This window comes from Triturus cristatus, chromosome 6, assembly GCF_964204655.1.
Source record: "Triturus cristatus chromosome 6, aTriCri1.1, whole genome shotgun sequence".
NCBI lineage: Eukaryota > Metazoa > Chordata > Amphibia > Caudata > Salamandridae > Triturus > Triturus cristatus.
In genome coordinates this window covers 1,695,227,344-1,695,245,292 of record NC_140589.1, presented here as the reverse complement: position 1 = coordinate 1,695,245,292, position 17,949 = coordinate 1,695,227,344, and the positions used below count along the sequence as shown (strand labels likewise).

The window sequence follows — 17,949 nt, the reverse complement described above, 5'->3', positions numbered from 1 at the left end:
ATCCAGGCTTTGTAAGTGCGGTCAACCATTTTGATACATATAGTGGGTATCCGTGATTAAGCGATGGCTAGCTATACAGTGGCTGTGCGAAACCTGGACATGTTTGGTATCAAACATATTGGAATCATACCCCAACACAGTTACCAGTGTTGGAGGTATGATTCCATGCACTGGGGGGCTCCTACGGGAATCCCCCACTACTCCTGGTAACAACCTTCCAGGGTCTGCCAGAAAGCTAATGCTGCTGCCGACTCCAGGCACAAGACTGTCCTCCTGTTGCTGAGCTGAGCTCAAGCAGTGAAAGATAGGACAATAGGTTTCCTGTCACAGGGAGGGGTGCATTGTGCTGGGGTGGGAGCGCTTGCCAGCGCCACCAGACTGCTTTGAAGGCCACATTTGGTGCCCTCCATGCATACTCCACGTGGAACCAGTTCAGGGAGCCATGGGCTCCCACTCTGGCACAAAAATGGATAAAGGACATGGGGGTATCCTCCCCTAATCCAGCCCCTCCTCTGGGAGGGACCCCGAGTCGTCCAAACCCCTGTCTTATAGTATTTAAGGGCTTACCTGTGGGTGGGTCCTCAGATACATTGTGGGACAAGACTAAAGCCTGAAAGCACATCAATCTTCGACCGTCTGGACACTTGGACTTCACTGGACCTTGCCTGGAACCGTATCAAGGAAAACTCTTGCTGCTCCTGGTCTCGCTGTTCTGCAAGTCTTCTTTTGTGTTTGTGTTTCTTCTAGGATCTTCGACAGACCTGGGAGTATCAAGGACACCCAAAGTAATGTCCCTTGGAGTAAAGGAGTCACTCCCTTGCATCTGCAGGCACCGCAACAAAGCTGACCGGTCTCCTGCTCCTGACGTCTCACAAACTTCAAAAGGGTCCGCAACACAGGTGGTGGTTCTGCAACTGCCTCGAGGCCTGACCTGTCCTCTCGGTAAGTTTGAGGCCAGTATCCTTCGTCAGAACCGCTGGGACCAAACCCCAGTGCATTGCTTTGACTGCCATTGCCAAGGCTTGTTCGCTCCAGAGATCTTCGGGCTACAAGAAGCTACAGCCTCCAGCATCTCTTTCTGCCAAGACCAGCGTCCTCACCTCATCCTCTACACCGTGGGCCTTTATCTTTGGTGAGCTGCTCTAGGTCCTCTTGCGACTCCTGTACCTTCAGCCGGGGGGTCTTCTACTTGAGTGGGTTCCCCTGCTTGCTCGTGGCCTGCTTGCACTCTCCTGCTTGTGCTGAGTCCCGTGGACCTGGTGGGTCCCAAAACTGCTCCTTTGCTTTCCACAGCTGTTGCAGCTGCCAAGGCTTGTTGATGTTCCCACTGGACACTGACCCCTGGTTCTCAACTTCTGACGTGGGACAGCTTGTGCACGGCTCCTGGTCTTCCTCAGCGTCTCCTGGTGCTCACAGCTGCAGTGACAAGCTCACCGTCATCGGTCTTGCATCATCCAACATCGGTGGCCATTGCTCTTCATTGCCTCCTGGTCAGCTCCGAGTGGCATAGACTCAGTCTTCACTGCTTGCAGTTTCTTCTCTTCAAGAATCCACCCTTGGATTCCACCGGACTCTTGCTCAGTCTTCATCAGCGGCATCTTTACTGAAGTCCATCATTGTGGTCTGAGGTGGTTTTTGACATCACATCACACCCGGCTTCCCTTGTGTAGGTATCCTGGTTCTTGGGGTATCCACGGGGTGGGTGACTCTCCAACCTTCTGTTTTCCATTAGGTTTCTTCAGGGTCCACTGGGAAGGGTCCTTCTTCAAAACTGCAACCGCAACTGTCCCGTTGACTTCCATTCGGTACGCGGCTGCGTTTCCACTCTGCACACAACCTTTGTGGGGTTCCTGGGCGCTTACCTTGGGCGATTCCGTGTGTCCCCAACTCTTATGAGTCTCTTCGTCCAAGTCCCAACTTCGGTCGCAGGTCGCATTCCACTCTTCCAGTATATGGTTTGGTCTCCCCCTGGAGACTACTGTGTATTGTGCTTACTTACCGATTTGCAATTGAAGTATTTTTGTATATTTGTGTTTGTATCTCCGGGTAGGAGAAATGCCAATGTGTTAATGAGTGTTGGGTAATAAATAGACATATTTTAATAGATACTCTGTGTGGTTCTTTTTCATTTAATCTACACTACATGATTAGATCTGGTAAAACAAGCGCGTAACACTCCTTCTGGATAAGCCTGAAGGCTGCTCTCCACAGCTATCACTTAGAGAGCTTTCTAAGGTTGCCTAAGTCAACTAAAATCACCATAAGGGTTGTCTGCATTAGTGCAAGGTGCTTCACCTAAATAAGTGTGCACCACATACTAAACCAGCCTCCTACAGTTGGTCACACCAAAAAAACGTGAAGAATCAAGTGTGCATAATGGCCTTACCCCTGCACTTCAAACTTGTAGCAATAATACTTTGATAAAAGTGTGAAGGGAAGCCCAGATGGCCGCCTTGCTTCTGCCACCATTAATAATCTCGCTAGTACAGAGGTAGAAGTCTTAGTTCTAGTTGAATGAGCAATTATGCCTTCTGGCGGTTCTTTGTGGGTGGAAACTAGCATATTTTGAAGCACCAGATGATCCATTTTGATGAAGTCGTCTTGTGGACTAATGTGCCCTTTATTTTGCCAACATAACTGACAAAGAGTTGGTCATTCAGTCTAAGCTCCAACGTCCTATCCAAGAAAATGCAAATCGCTCTTTTGAGATCTAGCCTCTGGAGTCTCTCCTCTCTTCCTTCATGAGACGTGAAGAGGAAAGAAGGCCAGCAAGGTGATGAGTCTGCACTCCAGTGGGGACCATGCTTCTTCTGAACACGTAGTACATAGCATTCAGAAATATTGCAGCATACGTTCCAAAGGAAGGAAACTCTGGACATAGACAACCAGGCTTGGGCCTCAGGGCCAGTGCCACAGTTGGTAGCGTCTCTGGGATTAGGCCAGATCCTCCGTGGTATCCTACAGTACTTCTGCTTCCAGTGTAGGGATGGGGTCTTAGCAACTTACTTTTGCAGTTGGGCTACTCAAATTTGTGTCACCTCTTCTTTTTTATGAGTCTTCTTTGAAGATTTGATGATGGTGGTAACTCTGGTGTCATCACCCTGGACTTGTGCCTTCTTTACCATTCATCCCTCGCTCGGGATATAAACATCTAAGCCTCCCTCTCCCTTTATAGCTTTAGGGTGCATACTGCGACAAGAACCACAAACCTTCGCAACATGGTCGGGCCCCGAATACCATAGCGAAATTTCATGAGGGTTTGTGAATGGCATCAGGCTTTCTCAATCCCTGGACAGTTTGAAACCTGAACATTTCAGGGATGACGTTGCAGTAAAAATTAAGACATCGGAAAAAGTTAGAATTTGAGAAAATAATGTTGGCAATCTCCTAAACTAGGGAGGCACGTTGATTTGCAAAAAAGGAAACTAATGTCAGTGTTGCAAATGGTGTGCGTTTGTGCCTCCAGTGAATTCACAGGACGCCGTTTTCAGAACCAAAATGGAGACAGTGTCCCAAATCGAATTTCTTATTGTAAAGAGGTGAGTATATTCTGTGGTGTTAGCCTGGGGCGCAATGTTCTATTTAGTTTGTTTTGCTTGAATCCAATTTGTAGGCTTAGTGGTTCTTTTACTTGGTAAGCTATGTGGAGAATGCAAAATGCCTTCAACAGTGACTGTACAGCTATGGTAGTTAGTGGTAGTTAGTGGAGTACCTGAAAAACAGCCATCATAAGATTTCTCGGGTGGAAGCGGGATGTTGCCCCATTGTGGACCTAATGCATTTTGCATATGATGAAACAGAAGGCATCATGGTATAGACTAATGTAATAGTCTAGCTTGGATATGAGGAGTTTCGACACATCTTCTACTTTTTGTTGGTATCCAAGGTATAGAAAAATGCGCTGCAGTGTTTTAATTGTATAGAAAGTACTTTTTGTGACCCTGCAGAAACAGAAAATCGGGGATATCTCAGAGTCCATGTTTACCCTTAAGGTTTCTCTCTCGTCTTGATGTAGCTGCTGTGGCATCAAGTTCATTGGGTCATATAGCCATAGGCCGTGTCTGTGCCATTGTCCACAGGTCATATCTCTTTCTTTGCTGTGTTGACCTTTAGGTGGTTACTCAACATCCATACATCTAAGGCACAGAGGTAGTCGTCAAATCTAGACTTTTAGAGGAGAGGCCTTCTGGACCGTCCATTTTACTATGATTTGCATAACAGGTAAGGCTCAACGATATAATCAGTTACCCAGTAAGGGGTTTAGGTAAATGATGAATAGGAGAGAAATTGGGGACAGCGCAATTTAGGGGCTGATATAAAAGGTTGAAGGAATATCAAGCTCTGTCTTTGACGTATGAGGCAATCCATTATGCCATATATTCTTGAATGGAGTCAAATGCACTGAACAACCTTATGCAGGGTTGATGTCGCGAAGCTGACCACATTGGTTAATGACAAGATCACAAAAATGAAGTTTAGAAGCAAAAGGGCGAATACTCCATTCCTGTCCACAATTTTTGGATTGTCCCATATAGATACAAGAGTGGACTCTATGTCTCTACATTGTCCGAATTAGATTGTTATTCGTACAGCTAATAGTTTCCTCATTAAATTTAGAAAGTGGAGTAAAAACTGATTGTTCATTAGCGCAGACAGAACTATTTCACTACGCGCAGTTCAGACACGCACTACAGTCCTTGCTGCCACTAGAAAGGCGGCTTGAAGAATCCTTCCCGCTAGAAGATAGGCTTTTAACTGACCATCTCCAAGAAAAGGCAATTTCACAAACCTATCGGAAAATAGTAAATAATCACTCAGACCCCACAACAGCATTGAAGGCCAAGTGGGAACTAGAAATGAGAGACAGACTAGGCAGACTGGCAGGAGGCGCTGGCGTCCCCAAGAGAGGCTGCAATATCATCCAGGCTTAGATTAGTGCAATTAAAAATCCTACATCGCACATACTATACCAGGACACTGTTACATACAATACACCGAGCAGATACGCCGCTTTGTCTTAGAAACTGTGGAGACACAGGTACGTTTTACCACACTATGTGGCTCTGCCCAGGGATAGCGCGCTACTGGAGGGCGGTGATACGTACGCTCTCCTAGGTCACAAGTGTCACAATTCTTCCAGACCAGAGATGCTGCCTCCTCAACATCTGGGATCCTACGGATTCAACCACTATCGCGCAGGACTGGGTTACTCTAGGTATGACAGTGGCAAAACGAAATATTGCACAACGTTGGGGGTCCAGACTTAGCCCTACTCTTAGTCAATGGTGCAAAGATATGGAGATGATGGCGGAAAAGTCTGTCTATGTTCACCAAGGGTGCCCCCAAAAAATGGACAAAGGTTTGGGGAAGTTGGAATACCTACCTGGGAAATATCTGTGAGCCCCCCCCCCCCCCCCCATTAGATGAGTCCGAGTCAGATAGTAGTGAATAAATACACTGTGATATATGAAGCTTATTAGATACACCCTGACAGTTCGCTTGATCCCACTGGCTTGGGCTGACGAGTCTCTGATATATAATACGATAGAAGTAATCCATGTACAATATCCTGTTTCTATCTGTGCACCATGTGAAATATACTGTCATTGTAACAAGAAACGAAATGTTAATAAAAATTGCTTGGGAAAAAAAACGGATTGTTCGAATGGTTTATCTAGAGATGGACCAAAAGATACTGGCCTACAGCTTGCTGGGTTGAATAAGCGGAGTGTCCTCTTCTTACGGAGTGGCATGATTTAATAGGTTTTCAACTCAGGAGGAAAAGATCCTAGTTCCAAAGACTTCTTTGGTATGCTTCTAGCTAAGTTGCCTTGCCCGAACGAAAATGTTGAAGATTTGAGGGGTGGCTACTTCTGAAGCTGATCCCGATGGTATGCTTGCATTGATAAAATCACAGAATTCTTCTTCATAGAGAACGTTGAAGGTGGTAAGTTATGAAAGATTGGTGGTGCTGATCTTTGAAATCGTTCTCTCATGTGTAGAGGACTGTTAGACCTGTCAGCCCTTTGGGTGGTCCCTCCTCATCATTATTTATTTTGTCCCACTTTTGCCTCAAACCCTGTTATAATTTTTCCTTTTTGGGAACCACCAGACTTTTTAGTGTTGATGCAGGGTCAGGGAGCCATTTTCCCTACCCCTGGAACTTCTGTCTGAGGGCCTGAGACACAAAATGGTGGCCACCCATTGTCACCTGTGACATCATCAGAACCCACTGGAGATTTCTAGAACCTTCCGTAACATTCTGGAACCCTGTGACAGTGAGAGGCAGTTTAGAATGTTGGGAGGCCATCTCAGAGTGGCAGTTGGCAACTGACTGGAGAAGAGAGAGGACAGAGAAAGAAGGAGATCGGAGTAAGGCAGCAGAGGTGGAATCCAGTGCTTGGAGTGGGGTCCAGAAACCCACCCTTGATGCTAGTCTCTACTGACCAAGCCCAACCTAGAGCCCTGTGTGGGATCAAGATCAGAAGAACCATCTTAAAGGACTGAAAAGTCGAAACAGGCCTTAAAGAAGGAGAACAGCAAGTTCCTGACCTGTTCAGCAGTGTCCTCCTGGAGTCCTGACGTCGAGAAGCCTGGAGACCTGGGGCCTGAGGTCGAGAAGCGGCGCTGACAGAAAGCAGACGTCGTACCCGGAGCCGCCAGAGGTCGAGTGAGGGCGCCGACGGAGGTCGTGGAGAGGCACCGGAGGTCGAGTAAGGAGTCACCCGAGGTCGGGTGAGGGCGCCGACGGAGGTCGTGGAGAGGCGCCGGAGGTCGAGTGGAGAGTCACCCGAGGTCGGGTGAGGGCGCCGACGGAGGTCGTGGAGAGGCGCCGGAGGTCGAGTGGAGTCACCCGAGGTCGAGGTGAGGGCGCCGACGGAGGTCGTGGAGAGGCGCCGGAGGTCGAGTCGGGAGTCACCTGAGGTCGAGGTGAGGCGTCGACGGGGGAGTGAAGTCCGCCCACCGGAGTCGCCGGAAACCGAGGTGAAGCGCGCCGGAGGTCGGGAGTGGAGATCGCACTCCGGAGACACCAGGAAGTGGGGAGTCCAAGTCCCTGTGACGCCGGAAGGCGACATCGAGTCGAGACCGCCCAGCGACATCGAGTCGAGACCGCCCAGCGACATCGAGTCGAGACCGCCCAGCGACATCGAGTCGAGACCGTCCAGCGACATCGAGTCGAGACCGTCCAGCGACATCGAGTCGAGACCGTCCAGCGACACCGAGTCGAGACCGTCCAGCGACATCGAACCGGAGCCGCCTCACGGCGTCGACACGGTGCCGAGCGGAGCCGATCATCTTAAAAAGGACAGTAAGTGGTAGAGGGGGCATCTGAGGCCCTGTGGAGCCCTAAAAGACCATTCTAGGGGCTAAAGGGGTGCTAGAACCAGCCTGAGAGTGCCAGGGGTGAACTGAGACTGGTACAGTGACCTACATAAAGAGCTGTGTAGTTTGGAGGGCCAGATCTGTAGATTACCCTTGTTCTGCCTCAGCTTAGGCCCAGCCTTGACCAATCTAGGTGGGACACCCCCATGCCAACCAAAGTGTCCTTAAGTTGTGTATGGGCAAAGTAAGACCAAGTGACCTCATGTAAATGATTTGAATTGTAACTGTCATTGATTGTTTTACCCTATTTATTGAGGTGCTTTATTTATTGTCATCCACTATTTATTCCTGCACTATATTTATTGTCTGACTGTATTTATTGCACCCTATTTATTCCTTGCTTATTTATGACCTGAACCTATTTATTGAAATTCCAATGTAGTTTTATTTATTTGACCTGCTCTTTTGAGGAAAATCTTATTGTCTTGTATCTATTTTATGAAACCTGCAACTAAGAAAATAAGATAAAGACATATATATTTTCAATTTGACTTGCATTATTTTTACGGTGTAGTGTCGTTTTTGGAACGGATGAACGCATGGTTATTGTGAGGGTGTGACGTACGCTTAACACGGTGCCTGACCCCAGGCGCTCGAGCCAAGCTACCATTGTGCTGGGAACCTGGTGACTGCTAACCCGGTTGCCCGGTTTCCAACAAGGACTATTTGCTGTTTTGCACGAAAAGTAATTTTCTATCTTTTTAATTTTTGAGATCAGTTCCTTGGAGATTTTGCAGCAGAATGCTTGCGATCATGGGGTCTCTACAATTTCGCATTCTGGATTGCCGAATTATGCAATAAGCTTGTGGAGTGCCTCTGATGGGCTGCAAGTATGAATTTAGCATGGCAAGTAGCAATGTCTTTTTGTGGTTCCAGTGATTGCTTTGTGGGCGCTGTTATATCAAAGCAGATTCATTTTGTCTTTTTCATTTTTTGATTTCCTCCACTTGTGTTGTAGATGTCAAGTTGGATTTTAATTTTTGTGATCTTGTCATTAACCAATGTCGTCAGCTTCTTGACATCAACCCTGCAAAAAGTTGTTCAGTGCAGTGGAAATCCAGTTGTATAAACTGGGTTCGTCCCCAGGTTGCATATTCATTGAGGTTCTTGGTATGGGAGTTAAGCATTAGGAGGTGCAATGTTTTCCAGGGTCTGTGTGTGGAGTTGTTGATGGTTGCTGCTGTCTTTGAGGTGTTGTAGAGGAGTATGTTGATCCTGAAAAGAAAAGGGTTCACTAATAAAAGTAAAAGCTATACAGAAAGTATGTTTAGATAATAAAAGATGAACATCTTCATAATGGCTTGAACTGTAACAAACATGGAACGTCATGTATTAGACAATCTGATACAGCTGCCTTCCTTGTTTTTTCTTACCTCTAATTTTTTCTGTACATTACTTTCTTTAGATTGACTTGCTTGCAATTCCTGTTCCAACTTGCACAACATTTTCTTGAAATCGTCTATGTCTTTTTCATATTGTTTTCTGGCCGCCGTTCCCTTTAGGAAAAAGGGAAAATGAATATACTTTTTTTGTTTTTACACAAAATGTCTGCATATTATTTAGCCCCTCAAAATGTAAACTTATTCACATACATTATTTTCTCGCATGCAACCACCACTCATAGACTTACCCCCTCCAAAGGGTTTCGGAAATATCTTGTAGCAGGCAGTGGTGAAACACGTATCCATCAACTTCTAAGGATTAGTTATACCATGCGTCATACACAAGCATTACTTTTATTTTCCCACCAAGAAGTTGGAGTATAGGAAATTATATTACTGCTATGTCAATCTAAAAGGATAGCCCAAGTGATTTACTAGAGTTATAAGCCCTACCCAAACAGAGTATAGAATTCTGACATGAAAAGATTTTGTAGAACAAGTTACCTACCTTCGCTAACCCCTTATCTGGTAGAGATTCTACAAGCCACAGATTCCTTATCATAGAATATTTATCAGGCGTCAGACTGGATCCAGGAAATGTTCAACAGCACCTCTGAGCTAGTAGGTAGCGACATTCGGCTTCACGTTGGCGTCGTCTGCACCAGAAGTGACGTGTGCGGTGCCTAATAGGCACGCTTACATCAGTTTCATTTTGTGATGTTTCTGCGCCAGAAGCACAGAGCCACGTTAGAAAGCCAATGTAGCAGTGTGCAGTCATTATCGACCTCTAGGGACCTTCTAAGCCAGAGAACAGAGCAGGATGGGAAAGGAATCTGCGCTAGATAGAGCCTCTAACAAATAAGGCATTAGCGAAGGTAAGTAACTTGTTCATCTGATAGAGACTTCTAGCCCCAGATTCCTTACCTAAGAATAGCAGTATCTCTCCGGAGGAGGGTCTGAGAACAAAGTTAGACCAAGAAGTCCTTGAGGATCGAACAGGCAAAGTGCCGGTCACACTGACCTGGCTGTTAAGGCAGTTGTGATTAGCAAACCTGGGCAAAGATGCCCACATAGCAACCTGACAGATATTTAGGACAGGGACTCCGCAAGCTTACACAGTGGTCGCAGCCGTGGCTCAAGTAGAATGAGCCTACCAGCCCTCAAGGGATAATTTCTTTGCCAGTGTGTAGCAGATCATAATGGAGAGTACAATCTATCTGGAAATGTTCCGTGGTCCATTTCTGCACAGCTTTCCTTTTGTTTCTTCGGCACACCCAATGAAGAGTTGATCGTCCACCCGGTGTTTTTTGGTGCGATCAATGTAGAACGAGAACGCTCTTTTTCGGTCCAGGCGATGGAGTATGCCTCCTTTTTGGATGGGTGAGGCGAAGTAAAGAAAGTCGGCAGTGTGATGCTTTGGCCGAAGTGGAAGGGTGTCACCACTTTCTGCAGGAAAGAGGCATGTGTTCTCAGAACCAGTTCGTCTAAAAACATGTTGGTGTAAGGAGGGTGCATAGAGAGTGCCTACGGCTTGCCAACTCTCCTGGCCGATGTAATGGCCACTAAAAAGGCTCCTTTGATGGTCAAGAGACGCAGAGGGCAACCATGCATAGGCTCAAAGGGCAAGACATCAAAAATGTCAGAACTAAGTTCAAGTCCCATTGGGGCATGATGAATTGTTTTGGAGGAAATGGGTTGGAGTCACAACAGGCAACTTCAACAATAAGGGCTGACCCTGCAACCGTAAAAAAAAATAACGGTATGGTCAAAAGATAACTTTTAACTGTGCCCAAATCAAAGCCTTGCTGGGCTAAGGAAAAAACAAACAATAAAACCTCGGATAAAGGTGCAGAAAGGGAATCGGTGTCTTTCAGTGCCCCACCCTCTCAGGGAGAGGATGTAGTCTTACGGCTAGAGCGCCCGACCTCGAAGCTGGGGAAGCAGGTTTGAGTCTCTGCAACGACGCTCAACATCCTGTGGTTCTGGGCAAATAACTTTATCTCCTGTGCCTAACAAAAATGAATGTGTCCACCTGAAACTAAACTGGTGCTCATGTAAAGCGCTCAGATACTGTGAGAAGTTGGCCTGGCATATGCTGGTCACTAGTTATAGTGGCCACCTTGCATCAGTCCAATTCGACTCTTATGGTAGATAGGTTTAAGACAACCTTTTAAAGAAAGCTATCCTAGTGGTAGCTGTGGAGAGCAGCCTTCAGGCTAAGTCTCTGAGGAATGTAAAGCAGCTTGTTTTACCTTATAATCTCTTGAATTACCAAATGAAAGGACACCATACAGGTATATATATATCAAATATATATGTATTTATTTCTAGACCCACTCTACTAATCTCTTTATGAGGTTAGAAGTCAGGAATACATTCAAAGATCAACGTTTCACAATAAGTTGAGCACAAATATGGCTGGGGCCCTAGGGGTGTACCAGACCATATACTAAAAAGAGGTTTAGGAAAGTCGACTTGCAGAGGGACAAGGCCTAGGGCCTGTAGAATCGCTGGGGCTTCACTAATCCACCCAAGGCAGGTAAGTAAAAGACCCACGGGAGACGCGTGCAGTGTGAGAACACAGCCGCGGGTTCCCTATTGATTTCAATGGAGCAAGTCGCGGTTGGATTTTTAAAGTTTAAGGGTACTTCTAGGAAGTCTTCAAGCAAGTCACTTACAAGGTAGGTAGTTCAAGGGCCAACACCCACTAGAGCACCGAAGTGCACAAGTTACCTCACCCAGGGAAGCCGGGTGCATAGGTGTGTTTTTTTTGTGTCGGGTCGCGTCGTCGTTTTCTATGGAAGGTGAAGAAGTTTTGCTGCTTGTGAAGACTGAAGAAGTGTCCGGTGGAATCCAAGGCTGGAATCAAGATGAAGAAGACCTGAAATCAGAAGGGACAGTGTTCACAGTTACTTGCCAGTGACCCGGGGCCAGGAAGATGTGTGCCCACGGGAGTCGGGTGATTTCAGGTGATCAAGGGTGTTTCAGCCAGGAGGTCCAGGAGGCGCGGAGGACGACCAGGAGCTGGATTCGAAGTGTCCCACGAAGTCTGCAGCTTACTGAGGTGTCGGCAACCGGATTGGAGCCAACAAGCCTTGGCAACAGCAAGTCTCGTGGAAAATGAAGAAAGTCAGCGGTGCAGACCAGCAAGGTCTGAGGGACTCACCCAGCGAGAGCAGGACTGGAGCAACCAGGGGAGCCCTTTGGTTCGATCAGAAAGACTTCAGGGGACCCACAAGCCAACGCGCAAGGGATCACGAAGACGCCTCGTGAGGAAATGCTTTACAGGAGCCCACAGTCACTCGGGACAGGGTAGGCCTCCGATTTTCAGTGCACAACCTGCTGGAGGCTTGGGCCACAAATGGTCCAAAGCACAAGTTCGTAGAACGTCGTGAAGGGGTTGCACTCGACAATAGTGCACGGTACCCGGGTATTGCTGTTCCTCGTCACTCGTGGGGTCCACTCGCCTCAGCTCTGCTGGGGACTCACAATGGCCGTCGAGAAATCAGGAAATCCACTTCCGGGGCTGCAGGGACTTCGGACTCCGGCGGGAGCGGGAAAGTTTGCGACCGTTGATTAGAGTTTTTGGTGCCTGCCAAGCAGGGGAGTCACTCCTTGACTCCAAGGGAGATTCTTCTGTCTTCCAAAGGTAGTGGAACGTCGAAGGGCCAGGATTCTTCTTGTAAAGCGTTGTCCAGGGATATCTAGTTTGCAATGGCAAGGGTTCCCAATCTTATACTAAAAGAAAGGGAGGGACTAGCTTTATGACCACTCCTCTGGGAGAGTCAGGGTAGGGGGTGGTTACACCCACTTCCCTTTGTCCAGTTTCGCGCCAGAGCAGGGACAGGTAGCCCCTGAACCGGTTTGAGCTGGCATATGCACAGAGGAGCCTACTGCTTCCCCAGTGCAGGACTTCTAAGCACTCTAGGAGTGCACCCACCCAGCTCCAATACACTAAATCCTGTCTGGAAGGTGGTGACACCTCCCTGTGACAGGATGCCTATTGTTGGGCCTCCTCCACTGCGAGTTTCAGTCAGCAGCAGGAGGGCAGCCCAGTGTCTGTGCTGGTGGCATCCATTTTGTGATGCCAGGGCTCTTCCAGATTTCTACCGTGTTTCCACAGTGGGTACATGTGGTCCCCTCTAGAAGGGTGGGATCATACTCCCACACCAGTTACTGGTGTGGGGGTATGATTCCAAGTTGTTTGACACCAAACATGACATGTTTTGATGCAGTCATTCCAAAGTTAACATTTACCGGTAGGTTATAATGCACTTAAGAGTATATGGTTTAACCGCATCCACAGCCAGCTACAGAGAATAGACTCTGCTAGCTGCAGAGGGGCCCTGTTCGTGCAGAGGCACCCCCTCACATTGTAAACCAAGCACCCTGCCCTCCGGATTGATAGGGCCTGCCTTAGGGGTGACTGATAGGTTTATATGTGTGTGTATGGTGCGATAGTGTGAAGCCTAAGAGTATTTCAATCTAAATTAATAATCAACTTACTACCTTTGTACACTTGATTCGCCAACGTTACCGAAAGGAAGCAGAGAAAGAGGCTCCATGGGACGGAAGAGAGATAGTAAATCAGATACAGTATTAAACAGTATTGTCAAATCTATGTCTTTTTTAGAGGATAGGGGCATAATTTAGAGGCCAGTTTAGAGTGAAACCCTATAAATAACCCCATGACTCACAATCAACACCATGTACACATTTTGTACCCTACGCCCACCTTACAACTACTCCAACCATAACCCTCCACCCACCCGAACCTCACCCTTCTGGCATCCATCACATTTTTTTCTACCCCTGAGAAAGTGTTGCGAATGCCCATATTCTAGATGCACAGATTAAAATGCCTTATTTTGCCACCCAGGTTGCTACCAGTAGCATTCATTTTGAGAAGACTTTTATCTATGATGTCGCCTGAAGGAATCACATGAATTGAAAGGACTTCATGTCACTAGAAATGTCAGAAAAAACTAGGATACAAGCTGAACTATTTATGCACATTCTGAATTGAGGGGGGGAGGTTTAAGGTTTTATAGATCACAAAGTTGTTTAGATATTGAAGAGCTAGTGAAGACCTACCTCCAGCCTGCAATTTATTTTGACATGCAAACCCTAGACTTCTACATATAAAAAAGCCCAAACTTATTGGTAACGTTAGTAAAATCATTATTTAGTTAGTGTATGGGTGATGCTGCTATTGGTTTGTCAGAACAATGAAAGCCCTGCAACTGTTAATGGTAGGCCAGAACAACTAATAGGGTGTCATGCAGGAGTCATACTGGTAGTAAAACTAGGAGCGATTCCATGAAAATCTAAGCAACACCAAAAATGTAATCCTGGAATGCATAGTCCCACCGTAGCTCCGATATTTTGCTTTGATACTTAAGAAATCAAAATTACACTAAGCTTCAGGGTACGGCGGCTTGACATTCACAAATCAACTGGGACCCTTGATGGATAGGTTCGTCTGCAGTTGCTTTAAAGCAGCACTTTGCATTACTACAATGTACTTTACATTACCAACTAAGATATTCTATGCAGTCAGTTCCCTTTAAGCTCTGAAGCAAAAGTTCCCAAACCTTTTTTGGTGCCTAAAAACAGATGGATTTCACCTCCAAGGCCCCCAGGACCTCAGGGGGCACACTTAAGAGACTCTCGTGGATCCAGACAGTAAGAAACAGCAAAGTCCAGGTCCAGTTGCCACAGTTCAGCTAGGATTCTTCACAGGAATGTATTCTTCAGCTTTGCTGTGTTCCCAGAGCCACCCAGGTGAACAGCCTTATAATCCTTGGAGACCTTTCTGTCCCTGGATTTCAAGTGGAAGGGGCTCCAACCTCCTTAGGTCCTTCTCACAGGGCACAGACGCCAAGTGCAGCAGGATCAGTCCGCTTGGTATCTTTTCACAAGTCAGCAGTATTCTGACGAAGGCTGGGTGAGGTTCCAGTTTTATAGGGTTCATCAGCCTGTGGGAGGGGGACCCCCTAACAATCTTCTAGTTCCGCTCTGACCAACGGAGTAAACGTTCTCTCACCATGCCCTACCTACTTTAGTAGTACTTCCTGGTTGTTTTACTGTTAACAGGCCCATAATGCAATGCGTCAGGGCAAACCCAAGATGGTGATGGTCAGAGCGAGGCAGCCACTGTACTCACAACAAACCCAGAGACAGAAATCTGGCAGGACGAAAGCAGGATCATTCAGCATCTACAAAGGGGATAGAGAGTCTCCTGGCATTCAGTTCTCCCCTTTCAAGTGTACCTAAAATGTTACAAATGGCTCAACAGTCCTCCTGTCACGCAGGATTTGATACTGTGGTGTCAACAGAATGCCCATAGCCTCCGCCCTGCATATTCCATTGAGCACAGAGATATAATCTTTGTCCATTCACGTCAGCCTATTGTAAGCTCCAGGATGAAATTTCACACCTCTTTAACAACTCTTACTGGGCTGAGCACAAGCTCGGAGTTAACAGAGGTTAACGCCAATTACCCTTCTGACAGCTCAGGCACCTAAAGGGTAACTTTCAAAAAGTTATTTTTCCTTAATCAGACAATTGTGGCTCAGGCTGGGGCACATATGTGCTATCAATGATTTGTCTGTACACAAGCTACCAATCACACAGAAATTATCTGAGCTCCTAGCAACATTTTTAGGGTGAACCCTAATAAGCATGCGCTACACAAAATTAAAATTATGCTCTGAGTGCACGAGAAAGGTGTCTGTTACTTGCAGTGGAAGCTCACCAACGACCCCAGTAAAAGGTTATATTGAAACCTCACTAATGACCCACAGTTGTATACTTGGAAGAGTGTTCCATAACTTGGTGACACAAGAACCTCAGGGTCCGTGCAAAGCTTTCCCCCCCCCCCACCCCACCCCTAGGGGCGGAGGTCTTGGGCACACCACATTTCCTTCATACTCATTGACTAAGACAATCTTGAAGCAATGACACCCCCGCCCCAAACCCCCAAAAATCAATTGTGCGTTTTTAGCAACAAACATACTTAAGTGCCTTGTGCTTCCTGTTGAAAGTATGGCCGTGGTTTGCAACAACTAGTGGGCTCTGATAAACCATTCCTAAATGCAGCTGGAAAATCCTTAAAAACTAAAAGTCGATTTTGGAGTTGAATTGGCATATGTGACCACTTGGTACGTCAGCAGTGCTCTGCACGTAAGTTCTGCAAGTTGCATAGAATTTGCATTTCAGATGTAAACTTGCAGGAGATATTTTTCGCTGCATACACCAGCATCACAATGTAACACAGCATATATCCCTGCCAATGGGCATAACATGTATTTAAACAAAGGAAAGCATTTTTTTCGCAATAATGATACTAGATTCAAAGCTTTTGAAAGTCAGCTGTAAATGTACATTTATAAGTTATGCACAAATGTTTAGTGTTCACCTGAAATGTAGTTTCCTACTTGCGTATCAAAAGGAATATTTCAGTGCTACTGTCTGCAGCCAGCTGGAGTTAAAAGTGTGAAGTTTTGTCTAAAATCTTTTTTGTTAACTTTCATAACATAATCGCTACACACAATGTTTTTATTGTATAGTATAGGCAAACATGCTTACCAACCATTGTTCCATTAGAATGCCAACTATTTTCTATTTAGTCTTTTATAACAACCCATCGTTACATTTGATCTTAATCATTACAGTCTGGTTTTCTGACCTAATGCAATTTGGGAATTCAAACTAATTTTTGCAATGCAGTTTTGGTATTGCTATATATGTACAACATTAATTTTTGTCGAAGGAAATTCTTGGCAATTATGTCAAGTCACCAATTTTAAGAAAGGCATCGCTAATCGAAACATTTATTCAATGGGAATTAAGAATATTTTCACTTTGTAGTGAATACATAATCATGTATGCCTATTGCTTTAGCGTTACTGTTCCCCCGCACAAGTATATTACAACATGTACTGATTATATTTTATACTCAAATGTGGGTGTCTTTTTTTTAAATTATTAATATGAAGTGCCCATTAGTCTCAATATGTATGCCAAGTTTCATGATTCCAGAAGGCTTAGAAGTCTTTTTATTAGATGTAGTACATTTCCTGCATCTCATAGGAAAGCGCAGCCTTGCTTCCAATTTTGGCAATCAGAAGCGTGATTTTGTGAAGTTAATGAATTGCGCAGTGGGTTCACGCATTTGAATTTTAGTTTCAAGGACATCTCACATTTTTCTCTGTGAGAAGATCCCGTCACATGCTCATTAGACAAGTTTCACTGAACACATTTCTGCCATGTTTTTAGGCTCCATAGACTTGTACTGAGGAAAAGCGGTCTAATATTACATGCATTTAACATTGCATGCTTTGACTGACCTTTATGGGCGAGAGCTCTGGTCGGTTTAAAGGACAATCGTCTCCTGATTATTTGCTGTGCTGCTTGCTTTCTCTGCATTAAATGCATATTAAACTGTTGGCTTCACAGTGTATTGTGTTTTATTTTAGCAACAGTAGATCAGCAACTGCTCACATCACAACTGCGGCCTCTCTTCCTCTTAGTTTAACAACCCAGTTTCCTACTTAATGATTAGATCCTAACCGAAAAAGAGAAGCACATACTGCAAAGGGTCATTAGGTGTTGCAGACGCACACCTCAAAGGCACAACTAGTGTGAGTGAATATGATACCATGGAATGCATGCTATAAATCCCCCAACTTCAGCCATTAGCAGAAACAATACAACACAATCATGGTGGAAAAAATATAGGTCCAAAAAATAAGGGAGGAAAAAGGTACTGTTTAAAAGAAAACTGCACGCTCAAGCTGGTAGAGATAGTTGTCAATTTTCAAGCCCTAAAAAGAGAAATGATTTACGGGTGGGTAATGTGGTATATGGGGGTATATGGGTGAGGATGAGGAAAACAAACCTGGGCCAAGATTGTGCTTCGCAAGACCTCGGACTCCCCAACCTATTTTTATGCATAATACTGTGGTACCCTTCCACTACTAGGGAGCACGGAGTATTGAGAGAGGGGGCAGGGCTTTGTCCCATTTCTTTAAATGATCTAAACAGAGGTAGACTAGGGAGTAGGTTTTACTACCCTATATGTGAAAATGTTACACATGAAGATTTGGAGAGCTTAGCACTGTCAGTCTTGCGTTGCATGTCAAGTAAACAATGTACATAACAAGTAGATATAATTTTGGAG

At 45.7% G+C, this 17,949-nt stretch overlaps 1 protein-coding gene across 3 annotated transcripts in view; it reads right to left on the bottom strand.

Annotated features, from left to right (window-relative positions):
- CENPF (centromere protein F) overlaps positions 1–17,949 on the bottom strand; it is a 389,482-nt gene that overhangs the window by 282,355 nt on the left and 89,178 nt on the right. For all 3 annotated transcript variants that reach the window (XM_085612916.1, XM_085612917.1, XM_085612918.1), the window contains exon 10: positions 8,757–8,879. In XM_085612916.1, the coding sequence (XP_085469042.1) occupies positions 8,757–8,879 (123 nt within the window). The remainder of the gene's footprint in view (positions 1–8,756; positions 8,880–17,949) is intronic.